This window comes from Coffea arabica, chromosome 4c (assembly GCF_036785885.1).
Source record: "Coffea arabica cultivar ET-39 chromosome 4c, Coffea Arabica ET-39 HiFi, whole genome shotgun sequence".
Taxonomy (NCBI): Eukaryota; Viridiplantae; Streptophyta; class Magnoliopsida; order Gentianales; family Rubiaceae; genus Coffea; species Coffea arabica.
The window spans coordinates 2,335,381-2,359,250 of record NC_092316.1 but is presented as its reverse complement, the minus strand read 5'-3'; the positions used below and the strand labels follow the sequence as shown (position 1 = coordinate 2,359,250).

The 23,870-nt window shown below is 37.7% G+C and overlaps 4 protein-coding genes across 13 annotated transcripts; 3 read left to right on the top strand and 1 right to left on the bottom strand.

Annotated features, from left to right (window-relative positions):
* Positions 1 to 550: 550 nt before the first annotated feature.
* On the top strand, positions 551 to 7,011 carry LOC113742610 (probable plastidic glucose transporter 3). 6 transcript variants are annotated; one of them, XM_072045391.1, is made up of 16 exons: positions 551 to 745; positions 1,005 to 1,125; positions 1,208 to 1,342; positions 1,499 to 1,610; positions 1,696 to 1,763; positions 1,873 to 2,005; positions 2,899 to 2,998; positions 3,081 to 3,193; positions 3,779 to 3,872; positions 4,435 to 4,588; positions 4,703 to 4,846; positions 4,921 to 4,998; positions 5,161 to 5,245; positions 5,938 to 6,052; positions 6,281 to 6,491; positions 6,683 to 7,011. In XM_072045391.1, the coding sequence occupies exons 1-15, from the start codon at positions 698 to 700 to the stop codon at positions 6,461 to 6,463; spliced, it is 1,683 nt and encodes a 560-aa protein (XP_071901492.1). In that variant the 5' UTR covers positions 551 to 697; the 3' UTR covers positions 6,464 to 6,491; positions 6,683 to 7,011. The 6 variants fall into 6 exon arrangements, 5 of the variants coding, with proteins under 5 accessions (XP_071901492.1, XP_071901491.1, XP_071901495.1 ...); XM_072045390.1 differs by having other exon boundaries at positions 1,002 to 1,125; XM_072045394.1 differs by having other exon boundaries at positions 606 to 745; positions 1,072 to 1,125; positions 1,243 to 1,342.
* A 441-nt stretch (positions 7,012 to 7,452) lies between these two features.
* On the top strand, positions 7,453 to 9,256 carry LOC140005113 (protein PLANT CADMIUM RESISTANCE 8-like). The gene is made up of 4 exons (XM_072045395.1): positions 7,453 to 7,778; positions 8,420 to 8,491; positions 8,586 to 8,798; positions 8,947 to 9,256. The coding sequence occupies exons 1-4, from the start codon at positions 7,544 to 7,546 to the stop codon at positions 9,036 to 9,038; spliced, it is 612 nt and encodes a 203-aa protein (XP_071901496.1). The 5' UTR covers positions 7,453 to 7,543; the 3' UTR covers positions 9,039 to 9,256.
* A 1,610-nt stretch (positions 9,257 to 10,866) lies between these two features.
* LOC140004591 (probable CoA ligase CCL8) lies at positions 10,867 to 17,143 on the top strand. 5 transcript variants are annotated; one of them, XM_072045388.1, is made up of 18 exons: positions 10,870 to 11,320; positions 11,460 to 11,583; positions 11,849 to 12,018; positions 12,269 to 12,472; positions 12,937 to 13,126; positions 13,217 to 13,305; positions 13,707 to 13,778; positions 13,936 to 13,986; positions 14,129 to 14,236; positions 14,468 to 14,566; positions 14,739 to 14,831; positions 14,940 to 15,017; positions 15,207 to 15,311; positions 15,419 to 15,509; positions 15,918 to 15,991; positions 16,071 to 16,250; positions 16,558 to 16,611; positions 16,752 to 17,143. In XM_072045388.1, exons 3-18 carry the CDS (start codon positions 11,869 to 11,871, stop codon positions 16,797 to 16,799), a joined length of 1,686 nt encoding a protein of 561 aa, XP_071901489.1. In that variant the 5' UTR covers positions 10,870 to 11,320; positions 11,460 to 11,583; positions 11,849 to 11,868; the 3' UTR covers positions 16,800 to 17,143. The 5 variants fall into 5 exon arrangements, 4 of the variants coding, with proteins under 4 accessions (XP_071901489.1, XP_071901486.1, XP_071901488.1 ...); XR_011812889.1 differs by lacking the exon at positions 11,460 to 11,583 and having other exon boundaries at positions 10,867 to 11,320; positions 16,087 to 16,250; XM_072045385.1 differs by lacking the exon at positions 11,460 to 11,583.
* A 712-nt stretch (positions 17,144 to 17,855) lies between these two features.
* Positions 17,856 to 23,414, bottom strand: LOC113742614 (protein NRT1/ PTR FAMILY 1.2-like). The gene is made up of 4 exons (XM_072045389.1): positions 23,173 to 23,414; positions 22,824 to 23,041; positions 19,033 to 19,577; positions 17,856 to 18,905 (listed from the first exon to the last, which is right to left on the bottom strand). Exons 1-4 carry the CDS (start codon positions 23,285 to 23,287, stop codon positions 17,987 to 17,989), a joined length of 1,797 nt encoding a protein of 598 aa, XP_071901490.1. The 5' UTR covers positions 23,288 to 23,414; the 3' UTR covers positions 17,856 to 17,986.
* Positions 23,415 to 23,870: the final 456 nt, after the last annotated feature.

The following is a 23,870-nucleotide window of genomic DNA, read 5'->3' as shown; positions in this document are numbered from 1 at the left end:
CTCGTCGGAACTGCGAAGCAAGATGAATGATTTCTTTTTTGGTGTTGAACGGGAGGCCTTGGTGCTCTGGAGATTCAAGAGCTTGTAACTTTCAATAAGACTGAAGCGCAAGATAAAAACCAGGAGATATGCACACCAAATGTTTGAAATGCAAGCAAGGCGTATGACATCAGAGTTTGGAGGTGAAAGGACTTGTGAAGCGCATCGCAGCGATAAACTGATGAGATAGAAACACGGAGAAAAAAATTGTTATGATTTGCATAGAAGAACATATTCGATGAATATATGTTTGCTTGATCCATGGAACTATTTTTGGGATCTATTAGAAGTTTGAGAAGTTAAAGGGATGCTTAATGTTGGTAATTAATGATGACGGCACAGTTGGCACCAGCTTTGACAACCGGAACTGGAGCGAGACTTGGGTCGGTCATCAATTCAGGGAGATGCAGAAAGTTAACCGGCAATCTCTATAAGAATGGGAGAATGAAACTTTGTCCAACCAAAAAAAGGAAAAAGGCACAATTGCCCCCTCGACTTAGTAGTCAGATACTACTGCTAGAGAGAGAGTATTACCGCTAATGTTTATCTTGCGGCGCCACGCACGCTAGCGTCTTCCCCGTCATTCTCAGCCCGTCTCTATCATTTGGTCGAGATTTCATTTCCTCCATTTTCTTCCCTTAAACTCAACGATACGCACATGTATATAGAGCCAAAAGCCATTACTGCCGCACTTAAAACCGTAGAGGTACGTCACTCCACTACAAGTCGCCTCTTTTTCCACCTGCATGCTAATGCCATTCATTGTCTCTATATTTCAAGCCTCTTTTTTTTTTTCGCTTTCTTTCTACAATGTTATGTATAATTCCAATCTATCTGCATTGGCTTACGAACGTGGACGAGTGAATTTATCCAATTGAACTTTATTCCAAATTGTACGTGAATCGACGATATATGGCTGCATAACCTCGCGAGTGTTCTGATTTTGATTATATGCGACGCAGCAGTATATTATACATAGATCATACAAACACAGAAAAACAAGGCTGATGATACCTTGTTTCGTCTGTCTAGATCATCTGAAAGCGCCAAAGCCATCGAGCCATTGGAATTTTGGTTTCTCGAAAGGTGAGTATATATGAAAGGATTAAATGCATTGGATTCAAGAGTCTTCAGTTTTATATTTTCGGATCTGATGGTAAAATTTTAGCATTTTTATTTCTCTCTTTGCATAGCATAACCCAGATTTTAGTGATGTGGGGGCGCCAACGCAACTTGTACTCAACCTATAAGCGTATCTCGTCAAAAGAGCGTCTCAACGGCAACGCCTCAGAAGACAGCCTCGGTACATTTTTCTCTTTTAAGCTTTAGTAACCTTCAGCTTCAAAATCACAGAAATGGAATTTAATCCGTGCTCCTACTCAGTTGTATTCCTACCTGAATCCTGAAACCTCTAATTCCTTCTCATTGTTTGAGCGAATTTTGATATTGGGACATTTAGGCCGATCACCGAGTGGTGTCTTAAAAGAAGCTGGACTTCCCTCCTGGAAACGTCCCTTGCCTCATGTACTGGTGGCAACTCTCTCATCCTTCCTATTTGGCTATCACCTCGGGTATTTATACCGCCTCATCTTTCATGCTTTCTTATGCGTGATTTTGCATGATGATCACTTCTTTAATGCTGTTCTTTTTGTTCAGGATAGTTAACGACACATTAGAAAGCATATCTTTGGACCTCAGCTTCAGAGGAAGTACCCTGGCTGAAGGTAATTTCAATTCTTGGTCTTGAACACTACTGTTGTTTGACTAACTAACATTCTTGAATTTCCATCTCATGAGATTTTCTTTTTTATTCTTTTTAAACCCCATTTACAGGGTTGGTCGTGAGTGCGTGTTTGGGAGGTGCTTTTATTGGTTCATTATTCAGTGGCTGGACAGCAGATGGCGTTGGGCGTCGCAGGGCATTCCAGTTGTGTGCTTTACCAATGATCATTGGTGCTTCCGTGAGGTACACAAACATCTTATTGGTCAGTTGCTTGGCAATTGGAAAGCAATCGACCTTGACAAGTGATACTTAACAGTCATACTAAATCTATTTTTTGGCATTTCACAACGTTTAAAGATGGGTTCACCAAATGCTGGGCTAACCTAAATAGGTTGGCAAATTAGCTTTAATATCTCTGAATTTCCGTTGCACTCTCACATTCTATCTTATTATGTTGTAGATCATCTCGCTGTCTAGTATTCATGTCAATATGATAATCAGATAGACGGTCTTTAACTGCTTGTTAGTTCATTTTCAAACTTCCCATCTGCTTTTATATAATCAAATCTACCTTCCAGCAGAGGCCACAATCAAATGGTAAGGCTTTTGGAAATGTTTGTGTTTTGAAGATTAAGTGATCAACTTGGGTGATTCACCACCAAAAATGGAGCGGGGGTGTCACTACATTGAAAGAAACAGCATTGAGTTCTATTCCTTGTTCACTTACTTTTACTTTTGTTGTGGTATAATGCATCAATTTGAATTGTACCATTGACGAGAGAGGTAAATACAATCACTAGGTATACCGTATGCCAATTACATCTAACTGAGTCAATAAGATAGCATATGGAAACCTTGTCAATTCCTTTCTCTAAGGGACAAAATGGAGATATTCCCAGTATTGAGCTGTCAATCCTCAGTGGGCACTCTTTCAACTATAGATGTGTGGAATAGATGAGAATATAGTGCAATCAAACTAGTAGGCACCACTGACTCAAGCTGTAGAAGGGGCTTGACAATAGGAAATTTCTGTCTTATTTATGTGTGTGGGGTTTTTTTTTTTTATTTAATGTTTTTAAGTTGTATGATGATATCCTGTGTTGTTTGAACCTGAACTATGTTCCACAAACTTGCAGTGCAACCGCAACTACTCTTCGAGGCATGCTTCTTGGAAGGTTATTTGTTGGAATGGGGATGGGTCTTGGGCCTCCTGTAGCAGCTCTTTATGTGGCAGAGGTATCAAACAAGATGGTTTTGTACTTTTAAGGGAAGCTATTGCCAGACACTAATTATCCTTATGGTTGATAAATCTGAGCAGGTTTCGCCAGCTTTTGTAAGAGGCACTTATGGGAGCTGCACTCAGATTGCAACATGCCTTGGACTGATGGCCTCTTTCTTTGTTGGGATTCCATCCAAGGAGGTCATGGGTTGGTAAGATGCTTCACATGAATGCTGAAACGTGTCGTTTAGTTTTACAAGATCTGCCTTTCTCGTTTATCTACTTTTAGAGTGCCAACAGATTGTCCTTTTCGTCAATGGTGCCACAATGGGCAAGAAATTACGGGCTTACTTTATATAACTACCGGGTCAACTGAAAAGTTAATAGCAATGAATGTTCACGGACAAAAATTTGTGTTTTTATCCTGAACATGTTCTGCTATGATTATCTTTTATTAGACTTGCTATACCACCTGGCCAGAAGATTATTTGACATTCACTTTGTTAAGATTTTAGCGCTCTTATCTGTTTTTGGGCGCCGAGATTTTGTATGCATTTATCTAAAGCAGAAAGTTTGAACCATTTAATGTTTCCTCTTTCCTATGTGCAAGAGAAAGGTAAACAAACACATTTCCACTTTCTCCTTAAACTTGAATAAACTAATAGTGGAAACCCATATGAATCTCATTTTTCTTGTTAAACCTATTTATCCAGTCTTGATTTTGTGTCAAAATTAGCTAAGACAATGATTAGAGATGTAGAGTTTTAATTAACAATTTAGTCTAATGACGTGCACAGGTGGCGAGTCTGCTTTTGGGTCTCTGCCCTTCCTGCTGCATTACTTGCTATTCTAATGGAATTCTGTGCTGAAAGTCCTCATTGGCTATTTAAGGTGCTCATACCCTTATATGAAATGCTATTGCAAGTTTTAATATCCTTAGGGATGTATTTGGTGAATTTGCAGTGATATTTTTTCAAAAATGCCCATACAATTAATCTTGTCAACCCTTATACATTGCTTTTTAAATCAACGCGATTTGTCTCTAAAACTGGGCAGCCTTCTATCCTAGTATTGATGTTGTCACTTTTAATATCCAACATGCAATGCATATAAATGTGGTGAAATTTAGTATTCAAAATACCAGCTAATAAATGTCTTCATCTGACCAAGATATGCTTATTTCTTTTTTATTCTCATACATTAAAACATGGTTTCTTGTTTTCCGGTGGATACAGCATCTGATAGTATTAACTGTGTATAGTTCATTGTTAAGGATGCTTTGTATCTTTCTCATTCCCTTTCTCAAACATGAAATTTGCAAAAGATTAATTCTGTACATTGATGCAAAGACCATTTTTGTGTGCTTGATTATTTGTTTTATTAATAGTATCATCTTGTTTCGAAAATCCCTTCCAACTCTGTTCATTTTTAATCAAACCTGCATTTGCCTCAGAGAGGAAGAATGGCTGAAGCTGAAGAAAACACTGAGAGGCTGTTTGGAGCATCACATGTTAAATATGCAATGGCTGAATTAACAAAGTCAGATAGGGGGGATGAGGTTGATACTGTTAAGTTTTCAGATTTATTTATTGGTCGTCATGTTAGAGGTACAATTAATTCTCTTGCTGCAATCTCTGTTCAGCATTTTTTCCCACTGACAATCAAAAATATCATTTTCTTGCTCTTTTACTAATTACACCATCACCTTCTGTTTTTGGCAGTGGTTTTTCTCGGTTCCACACTACTTGCCTTGCAACAACTGTCTGGGATAAATGCTGTATTCTACTTCTCTTCAACTGTCTTTACAAGTGCCGGTGTTCCTTCAGACATTGCGAATATATGTGTAGGAATTGTAAATTTATCAGGTACAGGAGTCTAATGCATTTAAACTATCTAAGTAGTTTAATGGCCTCTTCTCTAACCTCTGTAACTTTATCAGGCTCAATTATTGCTATGGTTTTGATGGATAAAATGGGAAGGAAGGGGCTTCTACTTTGGAGTTTCTCAGGCATGGCAAGTAAAATCATCCTTGCTTGTGCTTGATTCGTTGGATGTCATACCATTAGATTTTTAGAAGTCGTGATGATATTGCCATGGAGTGGGAGAGCTTCACAAAAAGCGCATGATTTAGTCGTGATGATATTTCTTGAACTCTAAAGTTGCTTATTTATGCAGGCAGTATCCATGGGTTTCCAAGTCATTGGAGCAAGTTCACTTCTGTCAGGCTCTGTAGTGCTTTACCTATCAGTTGGTGGCATGCTTCTGTAAGTAATTTTCTCAATAGCTGCTGTAGAAAAAAAAGAAAAAAAAGCATCTAAGTAATGCGATGATCAGCACTTCACTGCACCTACCAATAATAAATGAGCAGTTTTTTAGCTTCCTTTGAAACTCCTCCAGAAGACCAGAGAGGGAATAGAAAATAAAATCTGTGATAATGAAAAAAGAACAGAAGTGTATGTAGCTGCTAACCTAGTGGGAACTAAACATTGTTCTGGAACTAAACATCTATTTTAGTTTTTTTGTAAGAATCTTTGTGCTTTACAGTGTGATGAAGAGAACTTATCTTGTAAATGGACGTGAACTAAAAGCATTAAGTTTTTAACAAGTGTGTTTGGACTGTAAACCCCCGAAGCAGAGACTTCCTGTGGCTCCCCTTCCATGAGCTCCCTACCAAGAATGACCTGCGATCCTGTGCAGCGGCAGGATTATGGATTAAAAGATCATCAAAGACTGTAACCAGGAGCCAAAGACAACTGAATAACCCTTTTTGATTGTCAAAAAAAAAAAGCCCTTCTAGGAGTTTTTTCCTACATGACCCACCAGCTGAAATTTTGAATTGCTATTTTTATTTGGCAGTAATGCACGAAATGAACGACTATTTTTCAGACCGTTTAAGATATAGTGTCCAAGTGCAGGTGACAGGCTGTTTTTTCTGATTGTGATGCTGTTTATTCAGGTTTGTGTTGACATTTTCTTTGGGTGCTGGCCCAGTCCCTAGTCTGCTGCTGTCGGAGATACTTCCAGCCCGAATTAGGGAAAAGGCCATGGCTGTCTGTATGGCCGTGCATTGGGTAATGATGCTCTCACCTGTTACACATATGATTGTTCATGCTCTGCTTTGTTGTTTTTTCAATGGGAATGCTGTTAAGAAAGCTTTTGCTCACACTGCCCTGTTACTTCGCTGACGGTAAATTTCAAGAATAATTTGAAGCATTTTTATGTATGATCATATTTGGCATTTGCAGTAGCTGTGGCTTCATTTAAGTTCGGTACTTGATTGTTTCTTAATGTATAATCAGGTCATAAATTTTTTTGTTGGTCTGCTGTTTTTGCGGTTACTGGAGCAACTTGGCCCGCAAATTCTCTACGCAGCCTTCGGCACCTTTTGCTTTGTCGCAGTTGTCTTTGTGAGGAAAAATATTGTCGAAACAAAAGGGAAGACGCTTCAAGAAATTGAGATGGCATTTCTTCCAGCTGATTAGTGGTGCTTCGGCTGATTTATCTGCTAAGGTATCTGGTACTGAAATGCAATTGGATATCGATTTCTAAAGCAAAACTAATATAATTTTCTTTGCAGCACAAGGGTTCTATAATTATGGGACATTAGCTTCAAGAGAAATTTGAGCAATTACTGATCAAATGCTAGTCAAAATATGCAGAATTTATTCTTATTTTGTGGTCATTTCACTGTTATTCTGCAGAGGTGTATGGCTAGAGGACATTCGGGAGAGAGAACAATCCGAAGCACACACTTCACTTAATGGTGTGATCCTGCAATACTCTCGTATAGTGCCTCGTACATTCTGTGAGCAAACAGCAAGACCTCTCTGCTGCAATGTTTAGCAACTATTTTAGAGTTAGCATAACCTTGTATCGTTATTAGACTAGATGCAATATTTGCCGCAGTTAGAAATTGGTTCAAGTACAGGTGGTGTGCTGTGCTGCAGCAGTTAGAAATTGCTAGGAATAATGCTTGCATCAATTAATGGGGGCGATTACTACGTTCAGAAGGATTCTTCTTTTGATTTCACTTCTTACCAGTCCCAGTTTCACTTCCTTGACTGCTTGCTGAAAACTTTTTAACCTGTATCTGACGAAGAAAAATAATTCTATTGGAACGTCGGGCATGGTAATTTTTGGCTTAATAATTAAGACGGCAATGCCCGCCATAAACCCAGCTTCTAGAAAACGGGGAAATTTCGAGTTTTATTCGCTTTGTCGCTGGTACAACTGGCTTGATTTGACAGGAAACTTGGACTGAACTTCCAGTCAGAAATTGTATCCATATTTTTCGGCTGCCGATCACTTTCTAGCTCCATATTCTATAATCTATCCATCGTGAAAGATATTATTGTACATCACATTTTGACTTTTACAAATCTGTAAATTTCCCAAAAGAAAACAAAAAAGGGGTTTTCGACGACTTGTTCGGAATCCGAATGAAGAAGGCCGCCATCCAAAAAATGAAAAAATAAAAATAAAAAAAAGTCAAGAAGATAGGCATTGGCATTTGGCACATACTACTAAAGAGCGTATGATAAATATGTGAAAGCATTTGGCAAATGGGAAAAGTTTCAGTATATTTCTCGTTTCATAGTGAGCAGAATTTAGGCGACCAAATGGGAAAAGTGGAAGCCACAGATGTGGCAATAGAAACTGATCCAAAACAGGGAGGAGAAGCAGTGGTCTCATTTCCTCCGGTAGCACAAGCAGGAGGAGTGTCGCTTGCACCGCCTCCTTTCGTAGGAAGCCCATGGAGTACGGGCTTGTTCGACTGCCATGAAGACAAAACAAATGGTAAACGCTCTTTCTTGTTTATTCTCTCCATTTGTTCTTAGTAACTGAAGATAAACCAGATCAGAGTCAATCTCAAAACCAGATATATCATTGTCCAGCAGCTCAAGACATTTGGACTTCGTGTTTATAATGGAATGAATGAATTATATATATATATATATATGTATGTATGTATATATTGGCGGTAAAGAATTGGAAGGTAACGATGCAGAGGGCAAGCGCTGGTTGGGGATGGGGTTGTGGCCTGTTAGAAACCAAGCCTTATGGGAACATGCGAAATAAAGTCCTTTGAATCGCTCTGGAAAGGTATTTCACCACGGGAATTTCAATTTCTTAACAAACTGCAATATGCACAGAAAGAAGTTCAATTAGGATGAAGATTGCATGAATTGTGGTTTTTGGACAAATATTTCTTGGTGGACGGTTCCGAAATTTGAAGCTGGTTGTTGTATGGTAGTCAATAACCATGATTATTTTACTGACAAGATCGTTGATGACTAACAGTCAGAAACACTATCATAAATTTGTAATTCGTGATTTCTCTGCCTGCTGCTTCTTTGATGATTGATGATCAACTCTAGATCTGATCTTTACATATTTCTCCTTCCTCACTTTAAAAATGATCTGATATTATTTGGCAGCCGTTATGACTGCATGCTGCCCCTGCGTGACATTTGGTCAGATAGCAGAAGTCCTAGATGCCGGAGAACTGAGTATGGCCTCTGTTCTTGGGTTCTGATTTGACCGAGTCTTTAAAATTTCGGCAAACTAAGCTCAAGCTGATTCATGTTTGATTGATGGTTGCAGCTAGTCCTGTGGGCACTTTCATTTACCTCTTGATGATGCCTGCTCTCTGCTCTCAATGGATCATGGGGTCCAAATATAGAACAAAACTGAGAACCAGATATGGTCTAGTTGAAGCACCTTATCAAGATGTATTTTCTCACATCTTCTGTTCCTGTTGTTCACTTTGTCAGGAATTTCGAGAGCTCAGGAACAGGGATCTTGATCCTGCTTTAGGTACTTCTACTTTCGATTTATGAGAATATATTCTGAGCATTGGTAAACTCAGCATAGCATTGACACTAGTCACAACTCTACCAAACTCTTTAGTTCATTTAGCAACTCTAATATCGTGGTGGTAACAACCTGGGAAATTGCTTTGCAGGCTGGAATGGAATCCTCGCTCGACAACAAGGAATGCAGTATGGATATCCACATGCAACAAATCCTCCCTCTGTTCAGTCCATGTCCAAGTAAAGATTGTCAGATTTCATTGTTTGATACATTGTTGACTCTGAATTCTCTTCCATAAGAAAGTCTACGAGTTGTGTGCGTGTGTGAACTGTAAACAGAATAAGGTCGGTCTACGCGTGAAAGGTGCAAATCTTTTTGCAGCAAACGTTTGTGTTGTTTGTCAGAAACTATAGATTAAGTGATTAGCGTCCCTTTAAAGCTCGTTTCGAGTTGATTTGAAACCTTGCTGGCTAAGACATTTCTCGTCTTTCATTGAACTCTAAAAAGCCAAACTGAAGCATTAGAAGGTTCTCAACCAATTCTAACTCTAATGGATGAACAGAGACTCCTTGAACATTTTCCACAGGGCAGCACGATTCTTCCACCAAACCAAGTCGTCAACCGGAAGGTACCCACCTTCACTTCTAGCACCACGCTTTAATATCAGAAGGCGTTAACTTTTAAGCCCTTATAAATCGCGTCATCCGCGCCACACGTACAACAAAATTACAAAACTTCCGCGCCTTGTAATAGTAGTAACGAGTTAGGTACGACCCATATACAATTCGCCTTCACATGAACCTCAGGCGGGTGGTCACTACCAAAACATTAAACGAATCCTAAACTCCCATCAATTACCACATTAAAAAGTGATTTTGATCAAAAAATTCAAGTGAGTGCGTGGTGCATCCATTTAGTCCGATGGTGATTCAGTTCCTTCCTAATTATTCTGGACTTTCTTAGGTCCGCTCCTTCCTTTTAACGTAGGAGTCTCTGGAAAAAAAAAAAAACTAAAAAGAACCTCTTTATGGGATGCCAAATATACAACAGAAATAGAGGCCTCGAAGGCCTTTTATCAGCATTTATAAATTGTCAATTTTAGCAATTCTGATTTTTGCTTTAAGTTAACAAATTTAGCAATCCTGTTCAGCTCAATTATTGTAATTTTTTACAATTTTGACGTAAATTTGTAGAATTCTGATGTAATAATGAATCTATATATCCAAAAGAAAGTTGTTAATTTAATTATTCATTTTCTCTTTCCCAAGCAGTATGCTAAATGAAGAGAATTGGTGGGTCATTTAGATATTTGGGTTTTATCCATATTCACATCCAACTCTTCTCCAATCAAAATTTCTCACAATCTCCCTCTCTCTCCTAACAACTTGGTCCATTTTGATAAATTTGAATTATTTTTTGTTTTTATTTTTCTTTCTATTCTATCAAACTATATTTTTATTTATAAATACACTTTCTATTTTTTCCATATTTATTAGCTTTATTTAGTGTTATTTTACTTGTTACTTAATTAATGTTGTTAGAAACTTAATATTTGTTTATGGAGAAAATATATTTTTGCATATCTGGTAGTTAATTAAACATAGATATATTTTTAGGTTTTTAATCATACAAAAATTTAATAACTAATTAAGAAATATCTATTAACCTTTGCGTATTCCTTGCATATCTTATGAATAATATTTTATTCATATAAACGTATGAATAAAAGTTTTCAAAGATTATTATGTTATCTAAACACTTAAATATTCATGTGTATGTAAGAATATTATTTTATTTTTTTAAATTATTTATGCTTCCATAAAATCGCAACTAATAATAATACAAAAAATCATGCTAATGCACAGGTTAAATACTTGTTAATTATATATGATTGGACAAAATTTAAATTTACATCAAAATTCTATTTTGTTCAAAATTTAAATTTACATCAAAATTCTATTTTGTTTACACTCCCATTTTTGTTAATCAATTGCACAAATGGAAAAACTGGACAAAACTTCGGACCCGGACAAAAAGCCCGCCTATGTTTTACGACATTTATGCAATTCGTTTATTGTCTCTTCTCAAAGTCTCAACCAGCATATCCATCAAAGCTTCTAACCAAACCTCCCCAAAATATTACTGATGTGTTGTAATCTACAATATCAACTAGAAGCAGTATGAACAGTTCTTCAAGAAATGTGAACCAAAATTTCAGCAGGTTGTTCATCTGAACCTGTGGCGCGATTAGTTTGAATGAGTGAGCGGTGATGATATGGTGAGAGTGGCAATAAATAAATTGAGCGGTAATTGCCGTAATTACTGTTCCCACCTAAGTATGACTTCATTTAATCCCAAGCCAGCCTTCAACAACCAGCTCCAGCTACTTATTAGTCTCAGTACTCTTCAAAAAAATTCATCTTCTTCTTTTGTCAAGACCAGAATTTCATGTCCTCTGCCTCTTCTTCAAGTTTTTCGCGTAAATCCCACCAATCCCACTTTCCAAGTTCGGTTTCTTTCCTCCGGTAAGAGCCCTTTTCAAAATCTAATAGCCTTTCGTTTGACTTATTAACTTATGACCTTCGTATTGTATATCATATGTTTGTAAGTACGTGTAAATGGGGTATATTCGACTCTGCTTTTGTTATCCTGTTACAATATCAGTTGTATATCAAAAAGGGGAGGTGTGGAAGGAGAAACAGGAAAGGGGAATGGGACGGTTAGGAATTGAAGAAGGAATATTTGATTATCAAGCCAAAGGAGGAGCGGTAAGGAACTTATGGAATACGTAAGTTCTGGCATTGGTAAGCCAAATTTTGAAATTTTTGGGGGCTTTGAACTAGTTTTGCTTAAGTAGGAGAAAGTAATTTTTTTCCTCTTTGATGGTATTGGTATTTCTTGACAATGGTCTATCTGAAACTGCCTGGATACGGTAATGTGCTTTGAGCTTTTCTGCTTTAGCAATTCAATTATTGGAGCTAACAGGATGGAGGATATTCTATATCGTGTAATTTGCCTACATAGATCATGGTTGTTTCCTTTTAAAAATGCAGCATCAAGGAGTAATTTACTGATGGAGCTGGTCAAAGCAGTTGCAAGCAAAGGGTCTCAAACAGGGCAGAGCATTGCCGTAAGATCTGAACAGAAAAGCTATAGTTACCATCAACTCATATCATCTGCTTGGAGGATTTCTACTCTGTTATGCAATGGTGGTCTGAAAACTGTGAGTTGAAAAATTGAACTGATCTTATGGCTTTCAGTTTATGTGTGATTCTGGATAACTAGTGTATCGGTGCTCTCTAAGTTTCCTCAATTTCGTCATGATTGCTTAGCAAGTTGGAAAAATGGAATATTCCAATGATTCATACTTGTACTGTGTCAAAGCAATACCTTTACCTCAATTCATATTTGTTTGATCTGAGGCATTCTAGTTTTAGAATCTGATCGTGGCACAAATAATTGGATTTTGACAGGCTGTGGATCTCAAAGGAAATAAGCATCTTGGTGGAATTAGAATAGGCATTGTAGCTAAACCTTGTGCCGAGTTTGTTGCTGGCATACTTGGAACTTGGCTCAGTGGAGGTGTTGCGGTTCCTCTTGCACTTAGCTATCCAGAGGCTGAGCTACTGCATGTTATGAATGATTCTGTTAGCTCCACTGAACCATCTAGTTCTCACGTATATTTTTCTAGTTGATTTGAGATTCTTCTGACTTTTTTCATTAAAAAAAAAAACCTTTGATATATTTCATGAAGTCAAAGAAAGATTTTATTTTCTTTCTAATTTTACAGTCAGGTTTGTTATCTAAGAGTGAAGTGTTTCATTTAAAGTGATTAATGTACCTAGCGTAAGTTTTGGACTTTGCTTCCCTCTATTCGACTACATTTTGAAGCATATCTGGCAATTATTTGATCTTCATTATTGTAGCTTTTTCTAGTTCTACTAATGATTTGTTGGCTATTAGCATATATAGTATGTGCAAAAACTTTTTTAAGTAAAAATGTAGCATTTGCCAAATTATTGTATTGACCTACACAAACTTGCGATTTTACTAGAATTGAAGAAATTTAAAAGTATGTTTTAGTGTGATAATCATTTGCTTCGACTATACAGTAAAATCCGTGTGTGAATGTGATTCTTAGGACATCTCCATGATTTTGAGTACTGAAGATCATCAGGAACTCTTGAAAGATGTTGCAGCTAAAACTGCAGCTCACTTTTCTCTTCTTCCTCCTGTTATTGGCACATCAACTGAGCTTGATCAGTCACATAACGGAGAGCTGAATGTTATTGAGCGGGTACAGGGAATAGAAAACTTTAGTGCGATCGAAGGTGTTTGCCTTTAGTTTTGTGTATGTTTACGACAAGTTTAAATGCTCAAATTAAAGTATTCTCTCTGCTGACTTTCATGTCCAAATGTAGATGAGAAACCGGCATTAATACTGTACACTAGTGGCACAACAGGTAAACCAAAAGGAGTTGTTCATACACACAGAAGCATCTTGGCTCAGGTATTTTTATTACTTGCCTGTCATTTATATTGTGTGTACTTGGTCTAAAACAAAATGAAGTGGGAAAATGTTCATTTAGTTTTTCCAATTACTCTAGACCTTTCCTTAATCTGGAAAATGTCAGACTTTTGGCAGGGCAAGATGTGCTTGTATGGTGAATATGCGTTATAATAAGACAACAAAAATTGATTGCCATGTAAAGCTCTTCTTTCACGTACAAGGCAGAGCAATATGTTGTCAATTTTACTTGCATAATGCAAAATGCTTGCTGTCAAATCTTTCTTTCTAAAGTGTACCTTTTGGAAGTTGGAAGTGTTAGGTTTTGACTGAAGCGTATTTCCTTTTCATTGCACTTCTGTTTCACCTTGAAATAATCATTACGATGATTTGCTTAATTTCAGGTTCAAATGTTGGCAAATGCTTGGGAGTACTCACCTAGTGATCAATTTTTACACTGTTTACCGCTACATCATATCCTTGTCTACAATATATATTCCTGTTGAACACATATGGCTTGTGGCTGTCAAAAAATTTGGCTTTTCCCATCTCTTCTCCTATTTGCTGGGTTGATATGCTGTATAATTTTGATGAAATGTTGGTTATATGTCTAGCCTTAACTTTTACCAACATGTGCACGGCCTTTTCAATGCTTTGCTTGCTCCTCTATATGCTGGTTCTGTGGTAAGTTCTTATATATTTCCACATGTTCAAAGTTGTAACAGAAATTATACTGCAAATTTATGCTATAACTTTCCTGCCAAAGAATCAATGTCTTGTTGCAGCACTTGTGATATTGCTTATCTCTCTTTTTTTTTTTTAAAAGGTGGAGTTCATGCCAAAATTTAGCATTAGGGGAATTTGGCAGAGATGGCGGGAATCATATCCAAGAAAAGAGACAAAAGTGGATGATGCTATAACTGTATTTACAGGAGTAAGTGAGAAATATCCCGCTTATGTAATGTCATAATTCTATGTCTCAAGGTGGTTGTAAATAACCATCATAGATTATAAATAACCATGCTATTTACTTATATTCTGAGGATGGTTCCTAATGAGGCAACAATAATTATACCTGTTTGAAGTCATTCAGTATACCTGTAATTTCCAGAGAGCTTTTGTCATTTTAATGGTGTAGTTTATGTTTTCCCTTTGCATGATGCAGGTTCCAACTATGTATACACGATTAATACAAGGGTATGAAGCTATGGATCCTGAGTTACAAGCCATCTCTGCTTTAGCGGCTGGCCAGCTTCGTCTAATGGTAATCTTGTTTCCTTTATTTGTTTAAAACCTTGTGAAGTTGGACTCTGTTTGCTGTAATGAGTAGAATTCTTGAAACTGTAAACTTGTATAATGATTTTATGATATTCAATTTGCTGTTGATTCTTTTCATCTTCAAAATGATTAAAAAGTATGTAATTTTGTACCTCTAGATGTGTGGCTCCTCTGCACTTCCTCTTCCTATCATGCAGCAGTGGGAAGCCATTACTGGACATCGCCTACTCGAAAGATATGGCATGACTGAGGTAAGTAATTAACCTGTCGTCAACAGGTTTTCTGCTTCATGAATGGACTGCTGAATTTGGTTTCTGAAGAAATTCTCTATGCTCATACTGATGGCTTGATATTGCTAGTTTGTCATGGCTATTTCTAATCCCCTAAGAGGCGTAAGGAAAGGTGGTACTGTTGGAAAACCATTGCCAGGTGTGCAGGTTAGTGAGATTTCTCAGCTGTTAAATTTAATGTTGAAAATCTTGACTACATTTCCCAGATTTTAAGCTGACAGATTTTGGGTTTCTGAATTTGGCAAATGTTATCCTCTGAATATGAATATACATCTGCATCATATCCAGTGTGTTACTTGATGGTTATAAGTTTACTGATTTCAAGCTTTGTTGTAGGTCAAGATTCTCGCTGAAGATGGGAATGATGATGACAAATCAGGGGTGGGTGAACTCTGCGTTAAGAGCCCTTCACTGTTCAAGGGATACTGGAAACTTCCTACGGTAATTTTGCTTATGATCTATACTATTCTCTTTTGATGTGGTTGAAGTAAATCTTGTCTCCTACCATATCTCATTCCCTTAAGCCATTCCTTTTAATGACTCCTTAGGTGACTGAGGAATCTTTTATTGATGGGGGGTTTTTCAAGACTGGAGATGCTGTTAGAGTGGATGAAGATGGATATTACATCATTTTGGGACGTGAGTATATGTTGGTGACCATTGAACTGTTTCTTGGTTTGTTGGGAATACCATTTGTAGAGTCAGCACTGATATCTACATTTATCATCCACTAGATAAACAGCTACTATAAAAAAGCCCGTTAAAGCTGTACCTTTTTCACCCTTTTTTTTTTGGTAATGGTTTTGTTTACCTATGGAAGGCGTGATGAGGGCAAAATAATGCTTTTGAATTCTCTCTCTCTCTAGCAGAAGATAAACCGCATGACATATGTGGTTTGCCTCTAAAAACTTTTCCTGTTTAATGTCTAGATTTGGTTGTCTGCATTGATCCTGTATTATACGAAGTTTGTGGATACCTTTTACTAAAGAGGGTCTCATGTATTGTCTGTTGTTGAAATGGCTTTTCACGCTGAAAATTTTCTTACAGGTACAAATGCTGATATAATGAAGGCTGGTGGATATAAGTTATCTGCATTGGAAATCGAAGCAGTTCTTTTGGAGGTTTCTGCTCATCTTACCTAATTATGCTCCTCTTTTCATAATTGCACATTTTTATTTCCATTAAATTTCTTATGTGCAGCACCCGGTTATCTCAGAATGCTGCATATTGGGCTTACCGGACAGAGACTATGGAGAGGCTGTGTGTGCAATTGTTGTACCTGATGCAGAAGTCAAAAGAAAAAGGGAGGAAGAGCTTAAGCCTGCCCTTAGCTTAGAGGAATTGTCAACTTGGGCTAAAGAGAAACTTGCTCCATACAAGGTTTGATCTGTAAAATTAACTTTATATACAGTCTATGTATGAGTTTTAGTTGCCATCTAAACAGAGTAACTCAGAAAGCACGCCACATTTCAGGGTTACTGTTTCCTGTACAATTAGGTTTATGTACTGGTTTAATTATTTGGGCAGCTTTATGTAGTACCTACTGTCTTCCTTATCTAAAATAACAATTTGAGTGTAAATATGATTCTTGTTTGACAAGAGTTTGATCTGTTTGTGGTGCTTCTAAGAATTATCAACTGGCATGAAGGATCTACATTATCTAACTCATGTTACTTCAACTGTCCAGCTACCTACTCGTTTGTTGCTATGGGAGTCACTACCTCGTAATGCTATGGGAAAAGTAAGTTTTGCAAATGATACCGAAAATTCTTTTGGCATCCTTCTCTTATCAAGTACTTTCATCATTTGCACTATTTAGTATTGGTTTTGTAGTGATTTTACCATTAAAAAAAAAACTCATAAATTCTTAATTGATTTCAGGTGAATAAGAAAGATTTGAAGAGAAAATTAGCTGCTGATGTACAATAAGCTCTTTGGGTTGCAAATGAAGAACAGGACGGAAACTGTAGATTGCAGTAATAAGCTGCTGCATTTCACTTTGCCCTTCCTGCTGTTTCAAGGTGTCTTTTATCAGAAGAATGGCTGCATAGGTGAACATCAGGAACAGTAAGAAGCTATTTGGACGTTATCTTTAGTTAATAAAAGCTGGAGATTCTACCCATGTAGTGAGTACCAAATTTAGGGCCTTTAAATTCTCCTAGTGTCACTACAGTGATTGAAGGAATCATTTCTATCTAAATTGATCAATCGATTGTAGGACAAGTAACCTTTTAATGTAATACAATTGCAAAAAGCTTTCAGGTAGCATCATACATCAACCTTTGCAAAGCTTACTACATTTACATTTGGTTTTCAGTGATTGAATTCTTATAAACTCCTCACGTTATTCTGCTCAACCTACATAATCATCTAGTTATATTGGTTAAGTCTCAGAAGTTCCTTTTCAATCATGGGACTTGCAGATTAATTTGGCTTACTGAGACCGAAGTGCTCACTCAGATTCTTGATTAATAGGCTTGTAGGAAATGGAATTTACATCATCATTTATCTTGTATGCCTGTATTCACGAGTCCAGAAAAGATGAAAAAGAAAAGGCAAATCTAGGTATCATTTCAATAACCTTCCGGAAAATAGCTATAGCATTTGAATTACTAGCATGAAACCGTGGAAAAAAACTGAAAGAAGATGGGATCTCTTAGGTGACATTTGGTTATTCCTCTGTTCAAGGCTGAAACAGACATATGATTGATGTTGTCAGACCCATCCGTGACTGCTAAGCTTTCGTTGTTGAGTTGATAGAACCTGCTTACCGTTACCCGGTTTCTCTGCATCAAGTCCACGTTATACCTGGTGATCGTCGAGACCTCATCAGCCATGTTCATCAGTCTTGGTTGCTAGTTCTTCTCCACTGGCCTCGGAGATAATATGCTTTTATGTTTTTGCTTACATAGGTTATTAAATTTAGAGCTTCGTTCTTTCCGAAGCACGAGATTCACGTGGGATGTGCGAATGCAGAAAGAATAGTTGAAGAAATGAAAATTTTAGAGCTAGGGTTTTCTGATACATATTTGGTAATTGGCGTGTAAGTATTTGCTGTACATGCTTACTATATGTTATTGATCAATAAACTGCTCAACTCCAGCAGGCATTCGAAATCAAGCCGGCATCACCCTTAGTGGTGTCCTCGGTCTCAATTGTGATATTTCTTCCAATTCATTCCCTTCAATGTCATCCTCCTTTTTGACATCATCAGCACAAGGTCCATAAGCCCAGCTACAGAAAATGAAGCAAATCAAATTAACACAACTCAAGATAGAAAGAAGCCAGTAGTAGTTCTCATAACGACCCTTGTTGATATTGCTTGAAACCCAACTCTCTTTTCCTTCTCCTTTGGTGTATCTATCCACAGTGCTTAGTACAGCACTTGCCAATACATTTGCCACAGCCATTCCTAGTCCAAATAGAGACGATGCAACACTTGACATGGTTCTGGGAAACTCAGAATAATAGAATTCTATTTGGCCAATCGCATTAAAAGCCTCTGCGAAGCCTCCCGCAACATATTGCGGCACAAGCCACATGGCAGACATGTCTACCAATGCTTGTGGATCATTGAGGAACCCTTGCTCGACTGCTTTTCTTCGTCGAACGCTCTCTACAACACCAGAAATTACCATCGAGAGCCCAGTGAAGAATAATCCAATTCCCATTCTTGCTTTTGTACCAATGCGTACTGGTTTTCCTCTGATCTTTGAGGCCAATGGAAGAATTGCACGATCATAGAGGACGAGCCAACCAGAAATAGTGATCATCATAAACATGACGAAAGAACCTGCTGGAATTTGGAAGTTTGAAGTGACATGTCTATTCATGGAGCTAGCCTGAAGTACAGGAAAAGAGCTCTGGCTGGTGTTTATTGACATCATGATTCCTGTGGACCATATTGGGATTACTCTGATGAGTGCTTTCAGCTCCTCAACTTGCTCTACTGTGCAAAGACTCCAGGGGTCCAAAGCAACTCCTGATGGTGTAACATCCTCTGGATTTCTAAGGACGCATGCTTTATTCAAGAACCTAGTCAATCATGGCACACATATTATCATACGGGTTTAGTGATGTGTGCGAACAGATAGGACAGCATAGAAGATTCAGTGGCAAAATGTGAAAGATGAGAACGCCACAGGTAGGACAGTAATCTTACATCAGTTTCTCAGTCGGCCCGGTGTTTCTTGAGCCCTTTCGATGATGATACGAACTCGAGTCCAGAGGAGCGAGGGCTAGTTTCCTGTTCTTGTATGCAGCTACGGTCACTTGCACGAGACCCGTGAGCAAGCTTTTGGTAGCTTTATGTTTGATGTAAAATGAAGAAGCAAGGAAGAAGAGCAAAGCAGAGAGAAACATTAGGATTGCTGGAACTCCAAAGCCCACTTTCATTCCCATTTTATCCTGAATGTAAACAATGCCCGTGAAAGCAACCAGTACCGAGATTGAAGTGGCTGCATAATACCAGCCAAAATAGCTTTCTTGTACCCTTTCATTATCGGGATTGTCTTTGTTGTCAAGTTGATCAGCACCAAATGCCATGGAAGCTGATCTTATCCCGCCTGCACCAATCGACATGAGGCCGAAGGAGGAGATCAACAAACCCAACTGTCCTGCTGTTGCTGATTTACATGGCGGAATTAGGTTACAAGATTGAGGCTTTGCTCCTGGAATCATAGCCGTTAACCAGAGCACAGTCATCCCCTATTGCCATGAAAAACAATATGAATTTTGTGAACAGATTTAGACAACCAAAAGTCCAGAATATTGTGCGATCATTCAAGAATTTTATCAAGTTTATGCCTTGTCTATCACCTTGACAAAATAGTTGAAATTAAAAATTGACATTTGTAACTTTTATATATATATATATATAAATTGAGGTATGGAAGGAAATGCATTAGACAGCATTGCCTTCCATCTTCTCTGCATCATTTTCAAGCCATGCGCTTTGTTTATTAGTTCCATCTTTGAAAAGCAGCTAGAGCATGAGGGCTGGCGTTCTAGTAAACAAACACCTGACAAAACTCATGTTGTTCCGCAATTACCGAACAGCCATGTTGCTTGATGAAAGTTTATTCTTTTCTAGTCCATTAATTATCATTTTCACTTTAAACAAGATAAGAAAGATGCCCACTTGGTCCATCGAATCTAGCTGTTTCGATTGATTGATGATTAATGTTAGAGAGTGGCCACAACTTCACAGTTTGAAGTTTGAACCATCAAGACTTTGTCAGAAGTACAATTTTGTTTCAGAGTGTACAAAGATTGCGACCTAAGATTGACATCAACCATACATAACAGTTACCGCTAGAGAATTGTCTAGGCCCTAGTCGACACAGCCCGAAAAGGAAGCAAAAGCTCATAAATCATAATACCCTGCAGAAAAAATACAAGGACGAATGGTGAAGGAAATGTGGCTGTGGCAACAGGAGTGGAGTGCAGCTGTAGCCGTGTACGAATGCGCATAAGATATTTACCATACGTTATTTGTTTCCCCAGATGAGCAGCTTCTTGAGGGACAACAACGAACTGGAAAATTAGATGTTTTTGCAGAGAGAGAGAGAGAGAGAGATTGTTAACTAGTTTGACATCATCCTGGAACTCCAATTTCATAATTAGGTGAAGTGACGAACAGGTGTAAACATCATCATGGCTCTTGACTTCCAACAACTATACTCATCTCAAAACAGCTTTGTTTAAAATGTTCCAATAACATATATTTAAATTTTATGCTCCCAAACATTTTTTTTTGGGGAGGGATTTGTGCTTCTAAACTTAAGTGCCAAAGGAGATGACAGCAGGTACTCCATCAAACTTGTTTACTTTTGTTTTTCCTTTCAAAATAAATTATTCATGATTTTTTATTTTTTTTTTTGCATTACCAAGTGCTTTCCTATGTGTTGTGCCACTAGAGCAGTAATTTTGAGGCCTTGTGCAAATGGCCGTTTAAGGTGAACTTGATTTGGTTTGGATTATTATTTTCTAAAATTTTTATTAAAAAAAATATCGTGTAACGATTTGATCCATACGAAACAAAAAAGTGAATGAAAAATATGAACACAAAAAACATAAAAATATTTCTTTAAAAGACTGCAATCGAAACAAAGGCCTGCCGATATACATGTACCGCCAAGGGATTTTTTTTTTTTTTTTGCCATGGGATTTGATCCGGGATTTGTTGGTGCTTGGAACTTTGGAAAACGGCAATTACGGTAAAAGGTTGGACACAACCACTGGGCCTTTGTCGCAGTGGCTACCACCTACTTGGTGAGGTGGGAGAACCTTGCCTCCGACCAAAAATGCCACATTTTTGTGGCTTGTCTCCAAAAAAGTCAGGCGGATGTGCTGTGCACCCATCTGATCCGGTGGTGGTTCAATCCCTCCGACTTATTCTTGGGTATCCTTAGGCCCGCCCTCTTCCCCTTAATATAGGATAGATTAGATTTATTGTCTCCGATAAAAAAAAAAAAAAAAGTAAAAGGTTGGACACTTGGACATACTCGGCAGTTGGGATTCTCTGGGCATCTAAGCCGCTTCGACGACACCTTGGGAACTGAAATCGGTACTTAGTACCCTTTCTTTTTTACTTTTTCTATTTGTTCCCTTAAAGGAGCAAATGATTGCAGTTAGTATGATACAATAATAATTGCGAAATTTTGGAACATATTGCTGAGGTACCGGTACCTTGCCTGGGAAGATTTCCGAGGGGATAAAACTCAAACGAACTAAGTAGCAGCAAAGTTTTGTAAACAGAACTTCCAGAAAAATGCTAGTTAAAACAGATTAAAAAGTGTAGGCCTGTCAATCGGGCCTAATGAGCCGGGCTTTGATGTGTTCAAACTCAGCTCATTTAATTTGAGACATTTTCGGGCTTCGGGCTATGAGTTTCGGGTTCGTAAATGTGAAGCTCATACTCATCTCACATAATATTCGGGTTGTGAGCCTTAATCGGGCTTAGCCCAAGCTCACTTATTACTCCTGAATTTTCTTAATATAATTACTATAACTATTAAGTTGTAAAACTAATTTAACATTTACAAGACTATAATATTAAAACTAAACATGAACAAATAATAGTTCTTAAAAAGTATATAAACCAAAATTTTTTCAACAATATTTATATGTAATCTGTTTAAAATGCATGAAAAATAGTAATAAAACATGCAATCATAAGCCAATACATCTTTAAAAGTTGAAACTTTTTTTTATAATCTTGTGATTTAAATCCAAATATGCTTGATGATTTTTGTGTTTGTAGACCAAAAAAAAAAATCAACCAATAATATGCCAATACAAAAAGTTACTCAACCAATAAGAAAAATTAGAGATTTAGTTATGCATTACTAATATTGGCTCTCAAGAAAGCTCATGAAAGAGTCTTTAGATGTGTTTTTGTGTTTTGTAATTTATATATATATTTAGTATTTAGCAAAAATATATTTGGATATATAATTATACATAATATCAAAATATAAATATTATATATATAGGTAATTAAAGGGCCGGGCCTATATCGGGTATGAGCCTAATAAGGCCCAAGCTCGGCTCACATTTAATTCGGGCCTAATTTTTAGGCTCAAGCTCAGACCGGCTCACTAAATGATCGGGCTCATCGGGCTTTCTGTCGGGCCGAACGAGCCGAGCTCGGGCTGGCCCAGCCCCATTGACAGTCCTAAAAAAGTGTTCCAACACTGGAACTAAAATTAGTTATTTGAAGAATTGAAGTGGAAAAAGGGACGAAGAAAAACGCAGGTCGTGCAAATTCATGCCCCCCCCTCAAGTTTAAAGTCTAAACTAAGTTGGACTTGGACCGGGGGAGGCAGAGAGGGCTAAATAAAACTCTTAACTTGGTAGCTGTCAGAAGGAAGTTTCATCGGGAAAAGAAATGAAGCACATGATTCAAGAAGAAGAAGCTGAAGATATATAAACTAGCAGTAAAATTATTACCAGAACACTGAAGATACAGCCCAGGCTAATGGTGAGAAAACGACCCAAATATGAATCTGCAAGAAAAGCTCCCAGCGTCGGTGTGAAATTGGTAGCAGCGGACCAGAGGAAGAGTACGTAGTTTGCCTTTGCAAAACTCAAGTTGTAGCCTTTCATCAAGTAGAATATCATGTTTGGCAACACCCCATAACTTGCCACCTTCTCAAATGCCTCGTTTGCTGACCACCCCCACCCAAAAAGAGAAAAAAAAAAATTTTCAACTCAATTCATTGGTTCAGCTCAAACGTAAGAATTTGAGGAGTTATTGTATCAGAAAATAAACTATATGTTTCTTGATTGAATGAATTACCTATGATGAATGGCATGGTTACTAGGCCACCTTTTCTTCTCGTTGTTGAGAGTTTTTCCTTCTCGTCCATTGCACCAGTAGTATTACTTGAATAACTCTCCATTTCCATTCCCATCTTAGATTGTTGTGTGGAGATAGATAGAGTAACTCTCCAACTCCTTTCCCAACTTAGATTGCTTGGAGGAGAGTGAATGACTGTGACCCTTCCCCACAGTATTGGCTTCCTGTGCAGAAAGAGAAGCACGTTGGGTTGAAAACAAAGAGAGATGCTCATATTTATTTGGAAGCTAGTAGTATGTTTTGTTAGTCAATAGTCAAATATGAAAGCTTACACGAGAGATTATAACCACAAATCTATGAGAAACCTTTGCTTTAGAGAGCCAGCAATTGATTACCAGTAAAGACAAGCGCTACCACCGGGACGGCTGAGGAAAAAATACTCCAGAAGTGAACAAGCAAATAATTAGAGAATCTGAAAATCACGACGGCGAGAAAGGAAAAGAAAACTAAGGAAAGTTGAAATTTTCTCACTTTTGAGACTTTTGGGTAGGAAAAAATTGAACAGAAAAGAAGGGACATCAAGTCCCTTTCAAGTAGGGATGCAAACAAACCGAATCGAATCGAATTTTAATTCAATCAAACCGAATTTTAATATAATTAATTTTACGAAGCCTCGAATTCGAACTCAAGCTCGACGA

Bases quoted from the DNA above. Each gene is read 5' to 3' on its own strand.
- LOC140004591 (XM_072045385.1), top strand. From the start codon at position 11,071: ATGGTGAGAGTGGCAATAAATAAATTGAGCGGTAATTGCCGTAATTAC. The intron at 13,306-13,706 runs GTATTTTTATTA...GCTTAATTTCAG, and splicing joins ACAGAAGCATCTTGGCTCAG to GTTCAAATGTTGGCAAATGC. The intron at 15,312-15,418 runs GTAATTTTGCTT...ATGACTCCTTAG, and splicing joins GATACTGGAAACTTCCTACG to GTGACTGAGGAATCTTTTAT.
- LOC113742614 (XM_072045389.1), bottom strand. From the start codon at position 23,287: ATGGGAATGGAAATGGAGAGTTATTCAAGTAATACTACTGGTGCAATG. The intron at 23,042-23,172 runs GTAATTCATTCA...GGGGGTGGTCAG, and splicing joins AACCATGCCATTCATCATAG to CAAACGAGGCATTTGAGAAG. The intron at 18,906-19,032 runs GTAAGATTACTG...ATGATTGACTAG, and splicing joins GGGCCGACTGAGAAACTGAT to GTTCTTGAATAAAGCATGCG.
- LOC140005113 (XM_072045395.1), top strand. From the start codon at position 7,544: ATGGGAAAAGTTTCAGTATATTTCTCGTTTCATAGTGAGCAGAATTTA. The intron at 7,779-8,419 runs GTAAACGCTCTT...ATTATTTGGCAG, and splicing joins CCATGAAGACAAAACAAATG to CCGTTATGACTGCATGCTGC. The intron at 8,492-8,585 runs GTATGGCCTCTG...TGATGGTTGCAG, and splicing joins CCTAGATGCCGGAGAACTGA to CTAGTCCTGTGGGCACTTTC.
- LOC113742610 (XM_072045390.1), top strand. From the start codon at position 698: ATGTATATAGAGCCAAAAGCCATTACTGCCGCACTTAAAACCGTAGAG. The intron at 1,764-1,872 runs GTAATTTCAATT...CCCCATTTACAG, and splicing joins AGGAAGTACCCTGGCTGAAG to GGTTGGTCGTGAGTGCGTGT. The intron at 6,053-6,280 runs GTAATGATGCTC...ATGTATAATCAG, and splicing joins TCTGTATGGCCGTGCATTGG to GTCATAAATTTTTTTGTTGG.